Consider the following 24,518-nt stretch of genomic DNA (forward strand, 5'->3'; position numbering starts at 1 on the left):
CCGCCTTTAGCAGCAATAACTGCAACCAAACGCTTCCTATAATTTTATGTCAGTCTTTCACATCGCTGTAGCCGACTCTTCTTTGCAGAACTGCTTTCAGACAAATTGGTAGTTTTTCAAACATGAACTGTTCCCTTCTGGTCCTGCCACAGCTTCTCTACTGGGTTCAAGTCAAGACTTTGACTACTCCAAAATATAAATTTTGTTTCTTTTCAGCCATTGTGAACTTGCTTTTTAATAAAATGAAATAATAATTTAAAAAATGTGTTTTGTGTTTACTCTCACTTTCCCTTTGTGTAATATCACATTTTGTGTTAATAATAATAGAGGAAATCAGGGAGGGGGAAAATACTTTTTCAAGGCACTGTACATGTACAGTAATACATGCAATGAATAAGTTGCATGTTTTGCATTTATTCATTTATCGCATGAACAAGCTGTTGAATAATTCAGAAATCATTACTGTGATCATCTCAGTACGTGGTGCATATTCTCTGTGAGAGAACTGAACTGGATTCATTTAACTGATGGATTTCTATTCACCCTCCGCCCCTCTCCTGGCCTGGCCTTTCTCAGTGGTTTATAAGAGCCGGATTGCTGGTGAACGCTTTGCTTTCCGGGTGGTTCTCTCAAATGGGTTTTACAGTTCACAGACCGGTGAAAATTGAAACGAAGTGATGAACAGGAAGAGCTTGGGATCACACCGCTCTGACTCTTTCTTTTCACTGCTATATCTTTCTGCACTTTTCTGCTCTGGCCTTTCGTCGGTTGTTCACTTTCGTCGGTTTGCTAATTCAGAGATTTCATATATAGTAACTTCACAGATTGCTCTCCTGCTCAAGATGCATCATTACCCCACACATCTATGACAAGCTTCAGTTAAAGAAAAATACAACTGACTAACTGCATCAGCTTAGGTTTAGCATGTGAACCAGTCGACTCGCCTGTGTCCACCACTGCTGTACACAAAGGACAAATTACTGTACGCAGCCCTGTATACTGTCTTGTATATTGCAGCATGTAATATCTTACATCTCAGTTCAGCACAGGTTAAGCTGACACCACCTCCCTCTCCGTGGCCTTATTTCTTGTATTGCCTCTCTTTTTGGTCTCTTGATGTCAAAGTGATGAATCTGTTCAGGAAAGTGTCTGAGACATGAGTCACTCTGAAGTGACGGGAATACAGTATCTCCCTCCCATCCTTCATTCTGCTCCATTCTGTGTGCTGACAAAGACTCCTGTCTGAGTGACACCTCACCTGCCACTTTTCACTCACTCCAGCCAGTGAGAGTGAATTAGGTCTGACCCTGGCTTTTATGGGGTGAAGACTTAATCTGAGTAGTTTATATGTTACAGTTGAGGTCTGGTGCATTCTCTCCCAGTCTGTTGCAGTACAGCACTTTATTTTTGAAGGTGTATTGTCAGAATACGTTTTCTGATGAGGGCTGCGTCTGGCTCAGCTCTGGGGACGATGGTGCGTGTAATGGCCGTGGTGTAATTTAGACGAATCTATGAGGGAAAAGTACTGAGACTTGACTGTTGACCATCTTTATTGGTCTTATTGTAGATTATTATTATTATTACTTGCCCTCTTTGACCTTGGTGGTAGTTACACGGGTGTGTCTGTGCTGAATGTGCAGTAGCGGCCTGTTTTTATGGTGGTTCTAGGCCAGCTGTTCAACTTTCATTCTTTGTCTCTACTTGTGTGCTCCTTTTTTATTCTGCTATATTTAGCATTTACTGTATGTGTGATGTAGGGAACTGGGCTTGCCACCTAAAGGTTGCTGGTTCGATTCTCGGGTACCCTTGAGCAAAGTACGTAACCTGATTTGCTTCAATATATATCCAGCTGTATAAATGGATCCTGTGTAAAAATGCAAAAGATTTGCAAGCCACTGGATAAAAGCGTCTGCTCAATGCCTGTAATGGAATTTAGTGTAATGCATGTACTGTGGTGAAAGTTGTGCTGCACGCATCTTGCAGCGAGGCTAGATCTTTGCTCCGCCTCCTTGCATGCACCTCAGTGGCCTTGAAGACCTCTGCCCTCCTTGCAGTGCACGTGTCGCAGCGACATGGTGAAGATCTCCATGGACGTGTTTGTGCGGCACCTGCAGCCGCAGCGCTATGAGCTGTGGAAGCAGGGCAAAGACGTGACGTTGCTGGACCACCGCAAGCCCACTGCCGTCACCTCCCCCGAGCTGGAGCTGTGGAAACAGAAGAGGGCCGCTGTCCGGGGCGAGCTACTGCACAGGTCAGAGAGCAGAATCAATGAACTGAGCTACTGAGGTGTATGTGTCAATAACACATGTCACATTGCTAATTTTACTCCATTAATCATAAGTTCTTAACTGAGTTGGATCTGTTAGGTAGGGTGAGTCTGTTAACCATACTAGAGTTAACACTGGTAACTGCTAACAACAATAGTGCTGCCACTGAGGTAACCTGATCACACTATAGCTGACACTGAGGTAACTTAACCACTGTAGAGCTGTCACTGATAATACTGTTGACTACACTGTAGCTGTGTCACTGTGCTGACAGCTAATTTCACTGTAGCATTAATGAGGTGACCTCACTGCGTCTGCTCCAGTGTACTGAGTTACTACGTAGACGATCCCATCATATCTGCTTTAATGTACTGTGTTACTCTGGGTTATTGAGATGACGTTGCTGAGAACCATGTTACTGGTCCCCATTTCGGCTCAGAGCCCTAGAGAAGAGACAGCGGCTACGTCGGCTGAAGGAGGTGGAGATTAAGGTTTTGGCGGACGAGGGCATTGAGTTTGATTTGGTGGAGTACACGCGGCAGGTGGAGGAGCGGAAGGCCCGTAGGCTGCAGAAGAGGGCGGAGCTGACAGAGGCTGAGGGTAAGCAGAAGAAAGGAAAGGGGGGTGGAACGAAAAGCATACAAACACCGTCATTCCAACCATTGGCTTATCTGTTGCCCAGATTATGACCCCCAGAGAGAGCCAAAGCACTTTGTAGTTGAAGAACGGAAGAGGAAAAAGAAGAAGCGATTAGAGAAGGTTGGGACAGAGAAGGGGATGCAGGAGAACCAAGCGGCGCTGGGGCCTGGACCCAAGAAGGCTGCCATTGACAAGGAGGGCCTCTCCTGCTGGCCGGCCTTTCAGCAGTTTGGCGGAGGCAGCCGGGTGGAACAGCAGTGCACTGACACAGAGCTGCCAGCAGAGGGCAGACCTGACAAAGAGGCCAACCAGGTGAGTTTGACGGCGTGATCGCATTTTAGATTTTTCCCGGCATTCGGCAGTCAGTTCCTTAAAGAGTGAGAGGGAATGAAGACTGTTACAACGGACAGTCACAGTACTGTAAGAAACGCGATTCAAGCCGGAAAACAACTAAAATCACTTTCACAACTTGAGCCCTTCCGCTGGGTTATGTTCACCATTTTGATTTGTAGCCATTGGTATTGTGAGGCCCTATACTCCCACCCCCCCACAGCATCAGTGGAGCGTACAGCTGTGGCTCTCAACACCATATGGTATTTATGGCCCATTAGCCTCTCGGCCCAGTCAATCTTCATTAGCTAGTGCTCGATGCTCTCCGGTTCGTTTTAGCGTCAGTGATCACATTCATCTTTCTCACTTTGCCATCAGTGCCTCTCTCACCAGACCTGGGTAAATACAAGAAAAAAAATTTGAATTTGGAAATGTGGTTCTAGTGTGTGAAGCATTTAATGTTTGAGGTATTTCTAAACACGCTAGCCTTAAATAAATGTTGTTTTTGAAATATTAAAAAAACAGTCTGAACTATTTTACTATTTACTATTTTTTTCATTTTTCCTACTATTTTACTAACAGCTTCTTGTAAGTGCTGCCGGTATTTTCAAATACTAATACATTTTGAATTTCTTGATGGAATACTGTGCACAAATATTGAAAGCAAGGAAGGTTATATGCAGAAGAGAGATGATAGAAAATAAAAGTGTATTTATGAGATATATTATCTATGATGTAATATGTTTTCATTTAAAAGTGAGTTTGCCCATTTGAAATTATATTTGAAGTGCAACACGGCTTATATTTGTGTGAAATGATCCAAATGTAGAAGAAGATCAAATGCATGGGCTTGATTTAAACATTGGTGGGGACACAATTGAGCAAAACAAAATCTTACACATAGGTTTTTTTTTCTTAAGTTAAGCTGGTACAATGTTTAATATTTTGTTATTGAAGTATTACTGTTACTACATGCATGAAATGAAAACCTCAGGATTTTGGATAGTCTGTTCCATAACATAACGTAACGCAGTGGTGTCAAACTCGTTGCCATGGAGGGCCGTGTGTATGCAGGTTTTCATTCCAGCCTCAGATCTTGATTATATAATTAGTTAAATTATTTGCTGAATTAGGGATGCAGGTTTGTGCACAGTGGTGACCCGACGTCTATGGTGACCCGCATTGTCTAAATAAAAATTTTCTTATATTCTGTGCTTCAATGCAGTTAAACGCATATGGCTGAATGAGTAATTGGACTCAATTAAGGCAGCATTAATTGGTTGGAATGAAAACCTGCATACACACGGCCCTCCATGGCAACGAGTTTGACACCACTGACGTAACGTATAGTAACATAACATAACATAACATAACATAATGATGGGAATAGGCCCAATAATGCTTGCCAAATTGTACCTAGTGCTCGGACTATCTACAGACTAGATAGTATCTAACACTGTTATTTCTATGGGAAGATTTACACTGATTAGAGACTCAAGCTGCAAACAAAATCAGAAATCAAAAATACAACAAAAATTGTCATTTTCCTCTGTTGTTTTCCTTCTTGGACAGAGAATGCTTTTGAGTTTAGTCTTCATGTTTTGTTGGTCTGTTGTTACCTTTTCTTCATGGTGTAATGATTATTTTCCATTTTTGCAAGATCGATTGTTCTCATCCATCGGTTCACAGGATACCAGGCAAATATTGTTAGTGTACCCATTTGTTTGAAGCCATTTCTCACAATGTAGTTGGAGTCTGTAGTTGGATGTTTATGTTCGCTGACACTTCCCTGAAACCGCATTAGTTTACAGAATTGCGCTGTTAAGCGTACTGATTTTTCAATTAGCCTTTAATTGTTCAGTATAATTGGTTGCATTCTTTTGACTGCTTACCACTGATTACCTAAATTAGAGTGCCAACAGTGACACATTGAAGAAAAGGACAAAAGTGCAGCTTAAATGTATTTGAGGTTATATACGTTCAGGACAAACTAATAGAGATATACAGGAAGTCATTCACCTGCAGTCCATTTGATTTGCACAAGAGCCAGTGTTAAAAAGGGATTACATCAAAGCCGTTTTTTCTCTTTGATTTCATTTCATTCTGAGTGTTTTTTTCTGGATCATTCTAGAAGGGGTGGATGCTGTTTTAATGAGGTGGTTAATCTTATTCTATAGTCGTACCGTTCTTATGTAAACAGTCAATGGCCAGTGTGTGTAGGAGCCGATACTCAGTGACCCGATCAGACTGTTTCCAGGTGGGTGCAATTACAGCACTGTTTTTGTGCACAGTCCAACCCTTCTTCCTATTCACAGCTGAGGAAGAGGCTAGAGGTGAAGAAGAGCCGCCGTCACCCCATCAGCAGGCCACCCACAGGCTCCCCGCATTCCGTCCTCAAGCAGGACATTTCCAGTGATGAAGGTCAGTTAGTCATCAAGGGTCTTTCTCACCAGTACTGATGTTGTTGTTTTTTCAGTGTTGGCATTATGCCGAGAAAGGCTTCTGTGTTCACTGTTAGATTACCATTGCAACTGCCTTATAAATTTGTTTGTAACCCATCTCTGGTACAGGATGGGTAATGTCATAAAACCATTTTAGCTGTTACAAACATTTTATATATTGCATTCTATAAATAGCATCCAGACCTGGGTCAAATACATATTTGTTTTGGATTCAAATACATTTCTACGCTTTAATTATCTTGTCTGGTGTATTGAAACCAATGAAATATTCTCAAAAAGTGCCAACCCCACCTTCTGGTCATATTGTCAGGCTCAATTACACCAGGCAAGATCAATATAGCACAGAAAAGTATTTGAATCCAAAACAAATACGTATTTGTCCCAGGTCTGATAGCATCTAGCTAACTAATCTTGCTTTCAAATGGGTTGTTGAAAGTTCTTAGTAGGCTGGGTTTAATGTTTCCTTGACTAGCTTAATTTATTCTGAAAATACATACTTTTTTTAAGTCTGTAAAGGCTTTTCCCAGCTAAGGTGAAAGTTTTGAGCAAAAAGCTGTGAAATTTGAGGTCTGAAAAGTCTGAAAACCTGCAGGAACCCTGATTGACCCCTGACATTCTGTTTCTACAGAGCTCTTCACTATGTTGCCAGGAGAGGGCGCAGAGAAGCAGGAAGCCAAGACAGCAAAGTGCCATCTGTGGCAGAGCCGGCCGTCCAACTTCCTGGCAGAGTGTCACTTCAACGCCGCCGTGGCGGACATCGCGCCGCACTGCGCCATCTGCGCCCTGTTCTCCCCGTACTCAGAGGTGAGCGCACTGTACCGCCGGTGACCGCGCGGCGTGAAGACCTCAGCCGCACCCGCTTCACACTGCCGCCTTCTCCCTCCGCCAGCCTCACAAGGACCCCGTCCTCTCAGCGGACGGCCACGCCCCCCGCTGCGGCAGCCACACCCAACCCCTCGTCCCGGAGACGTGCTTCGGTTTTCGGGGCTGGAGGGCGGAGGGCCCGCACTCTGCCTCCGCCGCCGTGGAGGACAGTGGCGGCACGGACCCCCTGCGCTGCAGCTCCCAGACTGGGGCTGATGGAACCAGCGTGCTGCTGTTCTGTTCCACCTGCTGCCTGCAGGTCCACGCCAGTGAGTTTCCCTAAGCTGTAAAACAGTACATTCATGTACAGTAATACATGATCATCATTCCCAAGAAAAGAACATAAGCATTCATGACTATAATGGTATTGTCCCAGACTTCCAGTTACCAGGATGAGTAAGTGGCAGCTTGACCTCCTTATAATCGTTTGAGCGGTAACACTATATTTGACGTGGACCATGGAAATAGTGTCATTACTACGTCATAAAACATGACATGTCCTTTCGTAACTGTGACATACCCTTGTTGTGACACTGTCTGCAGTTAGCGTTATGAAACAATTGACAAAACGACGTGCGTAGACAGATAAAAGTAGCAAAAATGGGTAAAAGGAATAAGCATTTATTACAAGGTGTCTCTGTATCTATCACACAGGGAAATAGATTTAAACTAAATATTGACATAGTAACTGTCGTGTCAGGACTAGGGCTATTACTTTTTTGTTTGATAATCAAACTTGTTTGAAACTCTTAGAAATGATAAATTTTGAATATGCAATGTGTTCAAACTTATATTCCCGTTGCCTTGGCGGAGTAATGAGCCCAGCTGATCCGTGTTACGCTCATTGCAGCACTCAGTATCAAAGAGATTGTCAGTGCGTTTGCATGCGGCATGCATGGAACGTGTTTTTGTCACCAGTAAAGGCATTCTAAGACTGGGGAGCATTCTCATCGTCAAGTTCTCATAGTCAAATGGGAATCTAACCAGAAGGCTCTGGCACACTCTTTTTTTTATGCATTCTTCTGTCTCATTTCTCTGAGACTGGAAGTGTCTGCACGTTGTGGAATATGGAGTCAGCCTCTCCCCCTCTTTCATTTCAGGCTGTTATGGCATCACCCTGGACAGTATGAGTGAAGCCTGGACGTGCTCTCGATGTCTGGCTGGTGCCTGGACAATGGTGAGAATCTGTTTTATATCTGTGCGTTCTCTTGTATAGGGAATATGACCATCGTTCTTCCACATCTCCTTCTCACAAGCATTAAGTCATTGAAATAATGTTCTATGTCCAAGTTACTTCTCTGGTCTGCTTGTGTCAAATGTGCCTAAAGTATTACTCCTCAGGTGTAATGATTGCAGACCTCAGAGTGCAAAGAAGAGAGAGCTGGCACTGCACACCTTGGAGGGGACGTGCATTAGTCTGGCCTGTCCTTAATGCTGTGGCACATGGCAGCCATGGGACAACTGAAAATTATGCCATTAATTAGACTACATTGTGAAAAAAAACATGGTTCAGACAGATTGAAATATAAGTTTATTTGTGCAAGTCTACAAGAAAGCAATCGCCTTGTGATACATAGAGCAACTTAGTTCTGGTTTGGTACCAATACATGGACACACTTTGTCTTAATCCTGCTGTGAGAACCCATGGTTCAGGACATAGTATTGTCAGTCTTACCGGTATTGTAATAACCCCTGGTTGATGTCACATCACGATCTGTCTTCACTGTGTTGTTATAGCCAGCGATATACTTTATTGTGTTGTGTATTCAGGACTGCTGCCTGTGCAATTTAAGAGGTGGAGCTCTCAAGGTGACTACAGATGGAAGGTCAGTATTTTACGTGCCTCAGAGGTCATTTATACCTGTAGGAATGCATTTTCTGTAAGTTACATTCAGAGTTGCGATATGTCATATTGGCGCTGCATTCACCTTTGAGCTGACAACATCAGACAGCTAAACAGTTTTGTTTTCACAATAACAAAGTTGATGGTTGTCTGGACCCATACTGAACTATTGACACATTGGTGGAAAGCTGTCCATAGAAACTGTCTTTATTCAAGCCACGGATGTGAAAAACAGACATGCGGTAATAGGATCTATGCTGAAGTAGAAATGTGTTTTTTTTCATAACCGAAAAAAATAGTTTCAGACTTGCAGCTGTTTTGTTTATAGATTGCAGCTATCATTTTGAAATGTTTAATGTCCACACACCATATACCATAAATTATGCTCCCATAAACTGATCCTGGGTCAACACACCCTTTAGTAACCTGTCTGAACCATTTGAAATGTAGTGAAAACATTCGATTTAGCTGTTAGTTTGATTCACTTAATTGAATTCACCTTAATCATTGAACCGTTTCATAACTTGTTTTTCCTTTTTAAAATGTGTGACTGTACTGAACAAATACAGAATACTATTAGGTAGTTAAGAGGAAGTCACTAAAGTGGTACGTGTCGTATCGCGTATAGGTGGGTACACGTGATATGCGCCATTGCGGTGCCAGAAGCTCGCTTCGTCAACGCCGTCAAGAGGGAACCTGTGGACCTCGGTGCCGTTCCAGCGCAGAGGAAGAGGCTGGTGAGTCCTGTGTGCCCTGTGCCTCCTTCACAACACATCACTCTGGGAAACTGTGTACTGGGTACAGGACAGCTGGACAGTTAAACACACAAGTAGCGCACAGCAAAATTTGGTCTGGAATGAACTCCCTGGGAGTTTGAGTGCCATCGAATAAAGTGTCGGCCAGAGTTAAACTAATTCTTTTCTGAGAGTTCATCTTTTAACTCTCTCCAAGAGTTGAACTTAACTGAACTCTGGGAAGTAAAATATTGTTTCCATACAGAGTACAGTATTACTCTGAGTCGATTTTAACATGAACCCTTTCATAGTGGTAACAGCCAACATACCAATGGGCAAATTAGAGTCTCCAATTAGCCTAACCTGCACGTGTTTGGACTGTGGGAGGACACCCTCGTGGACATGGGGAGAACATGCAAACTCCTCCACTGGCTAGGATTTGGCTCCACTGTGAAAATCTAAAACTTTCATATGTTTTTGTCTAACGTCCAATTTTTAAATCCCAGAAATTTGCTGCGTGAATTTCAGCAGTGGCTGTGGGACAGAGGGAGTGCATCGGTCTGCAAGCAGGACTGTCACCGTGTTGTTCATAGGAAAATTATCATCACATGATCACATGTATAAGACGGAGCAAACCACTCCACACCTGTATGCGCGTAGTTTATTTAATGAGAGGATCTGTTCGATTATGGATATTTTCTAATTTGGCTATTTCCTAAATGTTTTATTCTCCTGCTATCCTGATTTAAATGCTGAGCCAACGAGGGAGAGAGAGAGAGAGGTAGGGGAGGGGGGAGAGAGAAAGAGAGAGAGAGAGAGGTAAGGGAGGGGGGAAAGAGAAAGAGAGAGAGAGAGAGAGAGAGGTGAGGGGGAATGTGGGGAGGGAAAGAGGGGGGAGAGAAGTGCTTTTTTATTTTAATGACAGTTAATCCAAAATATTTACATTTAAATTGGTGAACACGACCTTAAGACCTAAGGGTTTCACACTGTTCAGTATATGCATCTAAAATGGCTAAATGTTTATTTTAACAAGATTTTAACAAGATTTTAACAAGTCTGCCTCCTCTTCATTGGCAAATTACATTTCCAGCCAGTGCCTTCAAGTTTCAAATATAATAAAAAAACTTTTTTCTTGCATTATATTGGTTATTTTTGTATCTTATTATTAACTCACTAGTATTCAATCAGACAACACAATACAGAGAATCTGAAGTTCATACTGATATTTGGAGCTGGTATGTCCTAGATCATGGCAGGTGAAATGATGTATGGAGTATTGTTATTGATTTCGTTGGGTCATAAGAGATGTCAGGGACAGGGGGAAATGAGAGGAGGACAAGATAATCAGGGATGAAAAATATATTGAAAGAGTTTGAAATGGATGAATACTAGAACTAGGAAAAGTAACTGTAAACACATTTTTTTAGTTTATATCCGGTTTTGTGTATATGTTAGACTCTTTAATACACCTGCTTGTAGTCAAACATGTAACCTTTTTTATATAGTGGCCATCAATTTTGATACGCCTGTAATGAAAAATACTAAAACTGCGTTTATCAAGGGACAATCGAGCAACTTGAAGCAAACACCACGGATTAGAAAACGAAGTAAATTAACAGCTTTAACTATTTATTTAGTATTGTAATCCTACAGCACAGTGACCTTTCCTGGCTTTGATCATTTTCTGTCTTATCCCACTTGAGGTAAATGGTGTTTTTTCTGTTACTTTTACTTTCATTTACCCTTTCTGATTATGTTTTTACTCGGAAAAATAACTGATTCTTTTAGAGCCAAATGGAGTAGTTTTGTTGAACGTCTTGAGGTCATTTGCTAGCTACCTGTGATCGGAGCTGAAATTCAGGTGATAATGTGGAAACAGCGAGTAGATTTCATGAATGAGCTTCATCTTCTGTCAACGTGGTTACCAGGAAATGCCTTTCTGAAATAAAGAAGGCCTATACAGGTTATATATCCGTTTTTAAATGAAAAAAATGTATATATAACCTGTGTGCACTTATACACTGCATTTTACAATAATTGAAAATCTTATTCTAGAAACACTATTATTTTCAAGAAAAGGGTCTGATTTGACTATGAGTATGTACAGTAGTCGGTCTGTGTGAAGATAATTATATTGGAGATCATTCCTTATGTGTTTTGTAGAAGTGCGTTTACTGTCACAAGAACTCAAAGAAGATCCGCGGTGCCTGCATCCAGTGCTCCTATGACACCTGCTCCACATCCTTCCATGTGACCTGCGCGCACATCGCTGGAGTGCTCATGAGACCTGCTGATTGGCCCTATGTGGTGTCAGTCACCTGCCACAAGCACAAAACAACTGACGTCAAGGTACGTCTACATGCCTGTAAGAAGCAGCTACGAGGTTCAAGGAAGACAGTGATGAAACGGATGTAGTTGCATTTTGGATTTGTCATTTCTTTGTGATGAGGCTGTGAATTGTTTAGATAGGAAACAGTGTAAACATTGCAGTTAGGGCACTCGGTGTGTGACTACAAGACTAGCATCTTGACTTCTTGGCGTGATACTACCATTGTACCATTGAGAGTACACTTAAAGGCAAACGATGCAGGATTTTGTATTTTCAAATATTATAAAATAACTATGCCAAGGCATATCTATGATGTACTGGCAATCTCAGTCTTTACACACTAGCTGAATTTGTGCACCTTTTACCTGTATTTGTTCATCTAAAATGTGTTTGGGACATTCCTGGGCATGGCGCTCTTTTTTGTGTGGGGACGGGTGGGCGTGGCTACAGAGCCTGTGGTTCCAACAAAGTGTTTGGTGCTAATTTGCTGCAATGGCAGATGCAAAGAAGCCTAGACACAGTGAAGTAAAAAGACAAGCCGACAGGTCTCGTTCAAAAACTTGGAATTACTTGGAGTCAACCTTGGAATTACTTTTCTTTGGTGGCGTCAGCTGAAGTTCGCCGAGCTGAAGTTTTCTCTTGGACCTGTAAGCTAGTTACCTTATGCAGCTAGACGCAGTACAGAAGAGGGATGAAAACTGGAAGAATTCTAATTTTAAGTGAGATACTTTTTTCAAATGACACACAATCTACCAGCATGGCCTCTGCGATCGACTGGCCAATCGTGATTAACGTATTGGGCACTCGTGTCCACCGAGAAACTGGATTATGTAAGGCGCTCTTACAGGATTTAGGCTCACTGTTCACTGAATTAGGAGTGTTCCCTCTCTGTCCAAAGTCACAACCTGCATTCAGCGAGCTGTACCTGGGCCAGAAGATGATTGGACGGAAGAGTGATGGATGGTACAACAGCTGCACCATCACTGGCATAGCCACGCAAACCTTCTATGGCGTCAACTTTGAGGATGGCTCCTACAGTGACAACATCTGTCCAGAGAATGTCTGGGTTAGTGATACCCTCAACAGGGCTTTTCTCTTTAAACTGCTCCAGTTTTCTCTTTGATCATTCCTCCAAGATTTTAGTTAGTTTAGTGAAGGATGTATGTATTTGTACTTTCGTGTTCTTCTGCATGTAATGTAATGCAGAGATGGTTTGTAACTTGACTTAGAAATACTTCAGTTGATTTTGGAGGGGTTTGCAGTTTTTGTAGGTGGTACTTTTATGCTTACATTTTACGGCTCTCTTGCAATAGATCTTTGCGCTTTTTTTGGAGCTGCATGTGCTGTCTGGTGCCTGCTGACTTGTGCAGGTGCAACAAATGAACTTGTGCTGAAACCGTCTGTTTCTAATGGATGCGTCACTTCCGCTCCCTCATTGTCAGTGGCAGGACGGCCAGCAGTCTGGCCCCCCCAAGGTGGGACAGCCTATTCTGGTGCTGTGTCAGGACTCCAGTGTGTTCAGGGGCTCGTTCATCAGGACGCGCCTTGAGAATCTCTACCAGGTGAGTTCAGCATCCCGCCACCATTTCACATATCCACACATCACAATACAGCATCACACAGTTACAGTAACTTACTGGCCACACCTCAGCACAGCATAGTCACAGTATTTTACCGCCAACACATCAGCGCAACAGTTACAGTAACTTACCATGCACACCTCAGTGCAGCACAGTTGCAGTAACTTACCGCACACACCTCAACATAGCACAGTTCCAGTAACTTACCGTGCACACCTCAGCATAGCACAGTTACAGTAACTTACTGCCCACACCTCCACGCAGCAGTTGGAGTAACTTACCGCCCACACCTCAGCACAGCAGTCACAGTTTTTTACTGCCCACACATCAGCGCAGCAGTTACAGTAACTTACCGCCCACACCTCAGTGCAACACAGTTGCAGTAAGTTACCACACACACCTCAACACGGCACGGTCACACGGTGTTTTATCCCTCGTATCTCAGCACAGCACAGTCACAGTAAGTTACCACGCACACCTCAGCACAGCACAGTCACACAGTGACTCACTCTCTGCATCTCAGCAAAACCATGTCTTGGCGTGTAACTGATTCCCTATTGTCCCTCGCCAGGTGGAATTTGAGGACAAATCCCAAATGACACTGAAACGCAGTGAACTCCACATGCTGGGGCAAGTACTGCCCAAGAGTATCAGTTCCCACCTGGTGAGTCCATAGAGTCCATAGGCAGGTGGCACAGGGGTCAAAGTTCACTGTCAGCAAAAATACCACATTGGTTGATTTTAAAAGCAAGTAGTTTATTTCAAAGTCATTGTCTATTTTGTCTATGAAAGGCAGGTGAAATGTTGGCGGGAATTTTTGAAAGGTTTGATTCATAACTTACGAAAACAAATCAATATTCGGTAAATAGATTATCGCCACAAAAAAGTAGTAACGTATGGTAAGGCTGGGCAGTATTCCACAACGATAATTATTGAATACAGAAGTGGTGTACTGCCTTTCATTTAATCTTTTTTTTGATCATGCCTGATGTGGTAGTAAATGTGCAAACTTCAGAGGCCACGTGAAATGCTTCCGAGGAAAAAACGTCACCACTATTATCTGTTGGGTGTTCATAAGACAACAAGGTCCTACAGGTTCCATGTGATCATGTGATGTGTTTTTGTCAATCACATGGAAGCTACAAGGCCTGGCTGCTGATTGGCTGTTTTATCAGCACCCAACAGATAACAGTGTTGACATTCTTTCTCTGTAAGCATTTCACGTGGCTTCGGAAGTGTAGATGTTTACTGCCGCATCACGTATAATTCAAGAAACAGAGATGAAAAGAAAGACAATACACCACTTGGTGGCGATGACCGTTATTGCATTGGATATTGATTAGTATATCGCCTAGGCCTACCATATGGATTAAAGTGGAAGTGCTGTGTGTTTGAGGTCCATGCATTTAAGGGGCATGTGTTTACAGCGAGACTTTTAACGAGATTGAGATTTAGCACTGTTGTACTTCGGATCTGTATTAACAGTTTTGTTGCGTCTGTTTTTTTCGGTCATAGTCCCTGACAGACCCAGTTTTCTCAGGACACGAATTGCAGGCAGGCAGGCTACCTCATCTCCTGCCACTGGCCCCCGATTCACCGTTCCCCACGCACTCCGCGGCCTTCCCACCCACTAATCTCACCACCGCCCTGCCCCACACCTCAGGTCTCGGCCTTTCGACTGCCTGTGTCGCTTCTTCCATGCCCAGAGGCCTCCCAACCCTATCCACTCCAGCAGCTGTCCCCCAGAGCTCTGCATACTCAGACGGCCACTCCCCGAGCTACCTGTCCTTCGTCGAGTCTATTCTAGATATGCAGTACCCTCAGGAGGGATGCAACTTGGATCAGTAAAGTCTTCGCTATGTGTCTAGATCGGGGGTGTCCAATCCTTTCAGAAAAGAGCCGGGTGTGGGTGCAGGTTTTCTTTTAGCTCAGCACTACGATACCCGATTCTACTTATCAAGGTCTTAACTGAAGACCACGGTTAGTTAATCAGTGGTAGAATCAGGTTTCATAGTGCTGAGGTAGAAGAAAAACCTGCACCCACTCCAGTCCTTTTCAGATAAGGTTGGACAACCCTGGTCGACAGCTCTGCTGGAACAGTATTGGACAACTGCAATACTAACACCCTGCCAGGTGAGGGCAGACTATGCTCAAGTTGAGAACAAAGACTTGTTTTCATGGTTATTCTTTTCTTTCTCATTGTTATTGCCTTCTTAGTTTTGTTGGCTGTTCCAGAAAAAGAGCTAACAGGTGAATGCTTCTCACCCCCCTGCATCTGCAAGGATCAATGTAATACCTCTCTTTTCAGAGCTATCACACTCCCTCACAAAACAGACTTCTTTGGATGTGTTGGTAGCATTCTGCTAATGCTGTTCCTCGAATGTCTATTTTTGAAAGCAAAGCGGCAAATAACTCTAGTGGAGAACGCAAATGTGTGAGAACAGTTCCAATAATGCAATGTTTTTTTGTTTGTTTTTTTGTCTGAGGGTTGATGTGGGGTTTGAGAGGTGTATTTAAATATAATGTTCAAGAAAAAACATTTCATGTAAATAATTCAGTATCGCAGGCATGCCTGTGTCCACAAGAACACTGTGAGTTGTGGATAAACTGCCTTACCTAGGACATTTTTGATTTTATCCACACAGACTTGAATTAACGCCCTTCAGGTTGCTGGAATAACTTCTGGCTGTTTTACAAAAAGTTTTTGTAAAACATTTTTATTTATTTTTGACCTTTTAAAAAGCATTTGATTTTCTCTACTTTGTACTTATGCAGTTTTGTAAAATGTTACATAGTAAGTGACTTAAAGTTAAGGACATTTAGTTATCACTTAAGGGACAAATAAGAGATGTCTTAGATTCTCTCAGAAGTTCACGTTTAAAAATATATTTGTGAGCCATATTTGAAAAGGTGCTACAAAGAACCTGAACTGCAGACAAGGGTGATATGATTATTGTTACTGGCGGGCACGTACTGCTCTTTTGTGTGAATTGTGAACCATGTTTCAAGTGATATTTAAAAACAAATAACAGTCTTCTTTCCCGTTCCTATGTACAGAGGGAGGTTCTTCTTTGAGCTGCATTTACAAGTATTTTTGGTCTTTTGTTGTCACCCTCGCACTCCCACAGGCCCCCCCCCCCCCAACACGCACACACTCGCATAAGCTTCAATTTGCCATAGCAGTTTGAATCCACGCAACAGACACAATGTAGGCTGAACCCCTGCGCCTCCTCATTCCCCTTCAGGTAGAAGGGATGCAAGTATGATCTCAATTGCACATGTCAGGGATAACTCAAAATACCTGAGCCAAAATGGTTTCTTAATTATTTAAGATATATAATTTTGTGTCAGATTAATTAGCCTAAGCATCAGCTTGCAGCCCTGATGTCATCAGTGTATGGTTCATATTCATTTATGACGCCACTGTAACCTACAGAAAGGGCTAATACAATGCAAACTATTGGATAGGACCCAAATTTTCACAAATTCTCTGGGAAATAGCTGGCACTTACTGTTCTGGGCGGAGGGTGGGGGTCAAGGGTGTTTTAAGTGATGGTAAACAGTGTTTTAGGTAAACAGTTCATAACACTTCAGACAATTTTTCAGTTTTTGTGTATATTTTAGATGCTATTTATAAGGATTGATTCATTTAAACTCTGCCCAGGTTGACGAGGATTAATCTTCTGTTTGGGTTTGAAGTAATATTTGTAAGCATTACCAAGTTAATGAGCAACCAAAAGTTTTGAAGAAAAATTTTCTCGTAGTTCTGAATGTTATCTGCTGCAGAATAAATTTCTAAATGCTTAAGTGAGAACTAAAATATGGCTGTATTTGTTTTTGGTGTTCTTGTGTTTCAATGCCTGGGCATTTTCTTGGGGTTCAGTAGTCTGCAATATGACAAAATATGAGGTAAGTAGCAGTTATAGTAATTATGCTTGCGTACACGGATCTGCTAATCGCAGAATGATGAACTGCATCTGGTACGTCCCTAAAGAGCTCTAACAGTAACCCAGGACACAATACGCCATCAGATGGCCCTCATGAAGTGCTATAACATATGCTTTTGTTTTGAAATTCAGTCGTACCGTAAGCTGTTGAGATATCAAATGGATAAATGCATCTCCATGTGCTGAATATTTCTTCGAATTACATGTATTATCCAGCTTATTTACTGTCATTTAGGTATTGTTTAAAAAGAGTCGTTTTTTTTGGAATGTTTTGTCAGAATTCTAAGTCTACTAGTCCGATATTTGTGATCTCACGCCGTAAAGGGCTAAAGCAAACATCTCCCATGACATTACATGTTATCTGTCCTGCCATTACTTTCTTCAACCACTTTTGGAAAACTGTAAAATGAAGGTACTGTAGTTTGAGAGAAGAGTGGGAGATGTCCACAGACTCAACATGCCATTGTTTTGACCACATGGCGGCGCTACAGTAATTGTAATATTTTCCAACTTTGATCCTTGACAGTCCACGTACCGTAAAGCAGAGAAGCACCAAACCTGGTTGCCTTATCTATTTCATCATTCTGAACTGTAGTTCAGTTGACATTTATTAGGTCTATTATATTGGATTTCTTCCCTTTTAGTTTTGTGAAATATCTACTTGCTATCTACTCTGAGACTGCATTTAGTGTGTCTACATGCAAACTGCGCAAGTTTGTTCTTGGTACTCTTCTAAAGTTATCCCAAGGAACCATGCAATATGCAAATGATCTCACAGACCTTTAAGAACACTGGCACACAATTTAATAAAAAAATGTGAAGAACTGCACATTAAAAAATAGTCCACATCCAAGGTTCATGAAGCTTCAAAAAATGATAAGAAAACTCAATTATTTTCAGTTATTGCTTGGATATCTATTCCTTACAGCCTTTACCTGGTTCCTAAAGCCAAACACACTGCTTCTGTCTCTGAGGTTCAGGGTTTGAGTTTCTCCAAAGCTTTTGAATAATTGTTTTATTCAGCCTTTCATACAAACCTACTAAACCCTTACTGTAAATACTGTTATGAACATATGGACATAGAAAATCTATTTGTTAATTTACGGCTTATGCTTTTCTCTCTTAATTGCTGATTACTGGTATATTTAATGGAAAAGCTGCAGAAACCCTACTAAATGTAAGATTATTACTCCTGGGTAATGGATGGGTAAAACTCTAACTTGCCGGTTATGTGTAGGTGTGGATGAATTACAGTCTAGTTAAACTACTGCTTGCTGTAGGATCTGGGGAAGGTCATTCAAATGCTTGGTGGCCATGTCATCAATGTTTTGGTACAGCGGATAATGCCATATATGTAAGGAACAAAAGTTTGTGAATCACATGATTCTTAACCACTGAAGAGAAGCAAGATCAGATGTTACGGTCATATTTCTGGGTCAGGAGCCTGACGAGGGGGTCAGAGTGTAGCAGTCTAGCCTTGAAGACACTTGAAAACTTTAAATGGTAAACACCCTGTAAATATACCCTTTACAAACCATAAAGAATATTCTGATCAAATCGTACATTTCCCGTACAGCTCCCCAGCTCCAAACCGCATGCATTTGATTTACATTTTTAACTGGTTTTGTGCTAAATGCTGAGTGATGAAAACCACTGTACTAAACATCTTTGAGGTTTTGTATAAGGAAATTCACTGCAGAATGCATCATGGCATGTGAAGTCATTTACTAAATGTGCGAAATGCTAACTGCATACATAACACGTCAGAGAAGTGGGGTTTTCGCTAATTTTATCATTTGCCTCCCCAGGTGTTCCTACAAATGTTAATGTGATAAATTACTAGACATTTATTGTAACACCTGCATGGAATGTTGCACCTGCAAATACTTGGATATAGAAATAGCTCTACTGGGACTTTGTGGCACCACCAGATGGTACAGCCTGCACTCATATGCACTGTAGGTGCCATGAGAGCGAGACAAAATGTTATGTTAACCCCTAAAATGATTCTCTGTGTAGAAATATGTCGTGCTGATATATCAGTTCAGTAGATTTCAGTTTAAGGCTTACATATGTGATTCATGTTATCTTTAAGAAACAATCTTTAAGTTATGCAAACTACCTGATTCGTCCACAAAATATTACAAAAAACAATTGTCCAAAAAACACAATAACTTGACAGATCGGAACATGAGGAGACATTAGATGAAGACAAAACACTTATTTGACTATATTTTCTTGTGGGAGAAAATAAATGACTTTGTATTTTGACCGTATTGTTACCACAGAGAGTGGCTGAAACACTTATACTGGAGCCAACTGTACTGGCGCTAGTGAGCTATGCCTCAACAAGACCGGGAAAATACTTTTTTTTAAAATCCCATTTTTGGCCACTTGGTCTGTTTGAATGCAAAAACCAACTAACCTGCCTTGATACTTAAAAAATAGAAGAATGGCCTGAAATTGGTGAGTAATAGTGAGCCGTTTTGCATCGTAACAATTAGATGGATCATCGTCTTTGAACAAGCGTAAATCCGCAATAGCTGCGACCGCACACGCGCATGCATCCATGTGTGCATGCATCCGCACACACACCCTCACACAAACACGTGGCCTCTTCTTTGGCTCATGACCAACCTTTCCACAAAATCAAATATGTGAATCCATTCGGAAGTTATGCACCTTTTTGTAATAGGCCATGCCCATCGCAACACCCCACCCTTGATCAATCGGCCTGAAAGTTACTCACCTCTACCTTCGGTCATGACTAACCTCCATGCCAAATTTCAGCCTCCTGGTGGGGAAAACTGTGGCCGCTACGGGGTGGGACAATTTTGTGGACCAACCGACCGGCCTACAGGCAGAGCTATAGAGCTGTGGTCGCAGCTAAAAATAGTGGTGTGAAATGACAGTGTGAAGGTTCAACCACAGTGTGCCAAAAGTCAAGGTCAGGTGTGCTATGTAAAAAATTAAAATTAAAAAAAAAAATTCTAAAATGAATGAATCTAAAATATAATTAATACCTCAAAGGGGTTTTACTTTGGCTTCTTTGATCGTATCACAACAAATTAAATAATTTGGTTGTTTTTCATTCATGGTGACTGCAGTCAGCTCCTCCTCTTGCCCCACCATCATCATCGCTCTCTTGAAGCAGCAGTATCAGAATGCAATGCTGGTGAGCAGTAGACTCTACAATGGCAGTGCTTTGCCCTATGGGTTTACATACACTGAGAATCCATTTTGCCCTATTATGAGATGCATACATGGACACAGTAACTGTTAAACCACTCTGTGGTTCCAAACGAACTTAAGTTAACCTCATTTCCAATCATCCCTGAGTTGCTAACAAATATGGGATGATTGGTAAATAATTGAGAAGATTTAAACTACATTTCTTTAATTGTGCTCTAAAATAACAGTCTTAATCAAAACATGGCAAATGGCTGTTAGTAAAGACAAATTAACCATGACTAAAACACTAACAGACAACTAAAACCATTAAACCCTATCAACAGTTTTTGAATTGATTATAGAAGGTATAAAAAAACCCCATCTCATTTGTAATCAAATCATTGAGAAATCTTTATATTTAATTTGTGTAGGATTTGTCTGCTCTGAGAGCATCCCAATTTCCATTGGACAAAGCCCTACTGAAAGTGACACTAATCCAGAAATGTTCAGGACACAGTGTCATTGCAGGAGCTTAAATCAAATTGACCACATATAAGTTTTGTTGCCATGCCAATGATGACAGGGCAACAAAAGCTGTATTAGCTATTTTACCTTCTGTCACAGTTCTGTGTGAGCATTTACTGGCCCAGGTAGAACTGATGGAATTCTCACAGCAGGGAAAACGATAATTTTGCTGCTGAGAAACATTCCCATAACATGTTGCTGCCAATAATAGGGATGTTGTGGGTTGGGGAATGCACAGTGTATACAGGGTGCAAAGCATTTTGCCATGTTTGCAGTTTCCCTTAAATCTCCATCTTCTTTTTTCTCTTAGAAATGGCTTCCTTCTTGCCACTAGCATACATGACAGCTTTGTGGAGTGTGGCTGTTGTTGACTCATGAACGTTTACTCCCATCTCGGCCATTGAACTCTGCAGCTTGTTCAATGTCGCCGTTGGCCTCACTTTTTATAGCCTTCTCCTGAATTATGCCTTAATACAACTTTATCCCTGAGTGCATTTGAAAGCTCCTTGGTCTTCATGGTTGCATCTTTGTTTGAAAATCACTTACCGAGGGACAGGTGTATTGATACTGAACTCATGTGAACCACTACTACTTCACACAAACAGAGGTCATTCAACAAATTTTGCGATTTGTCAAGGTAATTGTTTGCACCTGAATGAATTTTGGATGACTACAACAAAGCCATCTCCCCTTTTATGAGGCGTATAAGCAGCAAAGCTATTACTTCCCCTTTTAAAGTTGGCTATAAGTTGTGCGCTATCATGTGAAAAACGACAAAACTTTGCAGGGGAGCAGAGAAATTGCAAGCTGTATGAAAATGGTACACATTGACCTCATGATGACACTACAGCACAACTTGAAAAAAATGAAACTTTGTAAGACCATAACTCTTGAGTCTTTATACTGTCTCAAAATGGATTGCAGAAAGAAAAATTTTGGAAAGGCCAGGCCTGAATCCCTCCAAAAAACATCAATGAGGAAAAACTCCCCTGAGGGAAGAAAAAAGGCACTCAAACAGAGATGAGAAAAAAACATCACCAACCTTGGCAATGTCAGCTTACTGTCAAACAGCATTGAAAAGGAAAGTAAAACAACCATCCACTGCCTTTGCAGCCTTCAGACGCTTGGGCACAAGGGTCTTTGAAAACTTTAACCTTAAAACAGGTTGTAGCCCATCACGCTGTACTGTATGTCTGAGCACTGCTCTTCAGCTTGAACACGTAGGTCCCACATAGGAAGCTTTTAGAGATCCCCAGATACTTGGGTTAACTGAGGAGGCTGAGTGTCTCCCACCAACACATCCCTCTGTATATACACGAATAATATTGACAATTATGGCTCCTTAGCTAGGTAGAGCATATCATGCCAGAACATCACCTGTTGTGGCAAACCCTGCATCCTAATCAGCTTCTAAACAGCAAACGCTGTGGGCAGCTAACGTAAGTGTTGAGACCACTCAAAAGACCTGCTGAAGACCTGAAGACGTCTGACAGACACCTGTTCCATTAGGAGGACAATGCACACCTACACCAAAGATATCCAGCACCTGGAGTAGCACTAAAAGGAGTCTCAAAATGAGAAGGACACCAGCTGCTCTCTTTGGCACCAGCACGCATTGCCCCACTTGTAGTAGTGTCTGCAGCAGTAGAGCAATGCGAGGAGCTGGAGGAGGGCCCACATTTGTGACTATACTGTACCTATGGACATGGCTTGAGGTCCTGTTTCATTGCTTTGTCAGCTCAGCATCTTATTATGGTTTGATCGTATAATACTGTTATCGCTTACTCTATGAATAATTAAATGATACTTCTAATTAATAGGGAATTGGAAATAAAAACCCGAACCACAAACCTTGAGCAATGTGGTTGTGCAGCTCCAGCCATTACAGTTCCTGTGTAACTGTTACACCTGCTGATAGCAAGTTGAATTAAGGTGAATTAGCACTAACCAAAGCACCAATGTGTTTATGTTTAATCAAGAACGTGATTCAGTGAAAACTAAAAATGCAGAGCACTTTTTACCTGGAAGTGGCCAAGTGGTTTTGTTTACAAACCTCGAGATTTTCTGATATGAAGTCCCTACTTTATCTTGAGTGTACACAGCTATTTTCTTCCCTTATCTCCAGCTCCAATAATTCAGTCTTTATCTATGATGAGACACCTGATGGGAACTGTAGTACAAAGCCAAATTGGAAGGCTGGCTTCTCCAAGCACAACAGAATTTTAAAGGGACACGTTTTAAAATGAATCAAGCCATGTATTGTTTAAATTACTTATGACACTATAACCAACAAATACATATTTAATAGAGCTGTAAATTTTATCTTTACATTCCTTGGACTAAAGAGTCTGTCCAATGTATACTGGGTTCAGTTATAGGCAAGAAAAGTTATAGATACTGTAATAATCTGTGACTGAAGCAATAAAGATGATCAACAGCCCAATCTGAGTACTTCCCTCACAGATTAATCCACAGCAGTTACGCTCATCATTAACCAGCTTCCCCAGAGTTGAGTCAGACACCGCACTCATCAGAAAACATATCCTGAAAATACACCTTCAAAAATAATGAAACCGATGTAATACAACAGGTTGAGAGAATGTATCAGACATCAACCAATATATACACTACTCAGTGTAGTATAAAATCCAGGGTCAGACCTAATTCACTCTCACTAAAATGGGTGGAGTGAGTGAAAAGTGGGGTGGCAGGTGAGGTGTCACTCAGACAGGAGTCTTTGTCAGCACACAGAATGGAGCAGAATGAAGGATGGGAGAGAGACACTGTATTCCCGTCACTTCAGAGTCTCAGTCACTGTCTCGAGCAGATGAATCACTTTCACATTAAGAGAAAAAAAAAGAAAAGAAAAAAATGGCGATACAACAGAAAGGGGAAAGGGGGCGGGGGGTAGAGAGAGGTGTGGAAGAGACGGGGAGGTGCTATCAGTGTAACCTGTGTTGAACTGAGATGTAAGATATTACCTGAAATATATTACGTTGATCCAGCGGTTGAGTTTTACATTTCAGCTGCAGCTTGCCGCCGCTGATGGAAATTAAGCATCTTGGGAGGGAGCTCAATCTGTACGACATACAACATCTTTGGATTAGCAAAACAGAAGAAAGCACAAGGGAGAAATGATTGAGGAGAAGCCGGAGAAGAAAATTTAAGAAAGATGTCACAGTGATAGTCTGATGGGGATGTGTCCTACTTCTACATTTTCTTCATTTTCCTTCTTTTCACCAGCTTGTGAAATGTTAAACCCTGATTTTGAGAATTAGTGGGAAACACACCAGAGAGAAAGAAGGGCTGAGGATTGTTCGGAGGAGGAAGGGGGGAAAGATATGGAAAAAATGGAGGGTGCTGTCCAAGTTCATTCAAATTCTTCATTAGAAACAGGGCTGGCGCACTGAGGGCTTCTGTGGAGGAACTGGCATGTGACAGCCTGACAGGAAGCCAAATCAGAAGACAAGAAACTTGTGATTAATATCTGCCAGGCTGAAGCCAGCCCATACCATAGGGGAAACTACTCATTAAAAATGAACTCTGCTGAGAGAGAAAGTGACTGAGAAAAGGACTGAGGGGAGAGGTTGAAGTAGGTCATGGGTTCCAATACTGTATTACTCATATTTCTTAATCAGCTATTTCATGCTCTGCAATACAATGGTGCCAAATGAACAGTCCATGTCTGATTGTTGGTTTTTGATCTGTATTTATAATGTCAAACAGTCAGGGCAGCAGTGAGTGTGAAATCCTCGCCAGGGCACCATGAAATGCCTCTATAAACTAAAGGGGGAGAATGCTGATGCTGTTTCTGATGGTAGTATTTT

The 24,518-nt window shown here is 41.8% G+C and overlaps 1 protein-coding gene across 5 annotated transcripts in view; it reads left to right on the plus strand.

Moving 5' to 3' along the window:
- LOC118229261 (lysine-specific demethylase 4B-like) overlaps positions 1-16,882 on the plus strand; it is a 46,530-nt gene extending 29,648 nt beyond the window's left edge. For all 5 annotated transcript variants that reach the window (XM_035421068.1, XM_035421070.1, XM_035421071.1 and 2 more), the window contains exons 9-22: positions 2,055-2,251; positions 2,707-2,867; positions 2,950-3,218; positions 5,552-5,657; positions 6,327-6,502; positions 6,588-6,831; positions 7,663-7,739; positions 8,333-8,388; positions 9,034-9,142; positions 11,303-11,488; positions 12,367-12,534; positions 12,911-13,030; positions 13,620-13,712; positions 14,564-16,882. In XM_035421068.1, the coding sequence (XP_035276959.1) occupies positions 2,055-2,251; positions 2,707-2,867; positions 2,950-3,218; positions 5,552-5,657; positions 6,327-6,502; positions 6,588-6,831; positions 7,663-7,739; positions 8,333-8,388; positions 9,034-9,142; positions 11,303-11,488; positions 12,367-12,534; positions 12,911-13,030; positions 13,620-13,712; positions 14,564-14,896 (2,295 nt within the window). In that variant the 3' untranslated portion in view covers positions 14,897-16,882. The remainder of the gene's footprint in view (positions 1-2,054; positions 2,252-2,706; positions 2,868-2,949; positions 3,219-5,551; positions 5,658-6,326; positions 6,503-6,587; positions 6,832-7,662; positions 7,740-8,332; positions 8,389-9,033; positions 9,143-11,302; positions 11,489-12,366; positions 12,535-12,910; positions 13,031-13,619; positions 13,713-14,563) is intronic.
- The last annotated feature ends 7,636 nt before the right edge of the window (positions 16,883-24,518 follow it).

Source organism: Anguilla anguilla, chromosome 6 (genome assembly GCF_013347855.1).
Source record: "Anguilla anguilla isolate fAngAng1 chromosome 6, fAngAng1.pri, whole genome shotgun sequence".
NCBI lineage: Eukaryota > Metazoa > Chordata > Actinopteri > Anguilliformes > Anguillidae > Anguilla > Anguilla anguilla.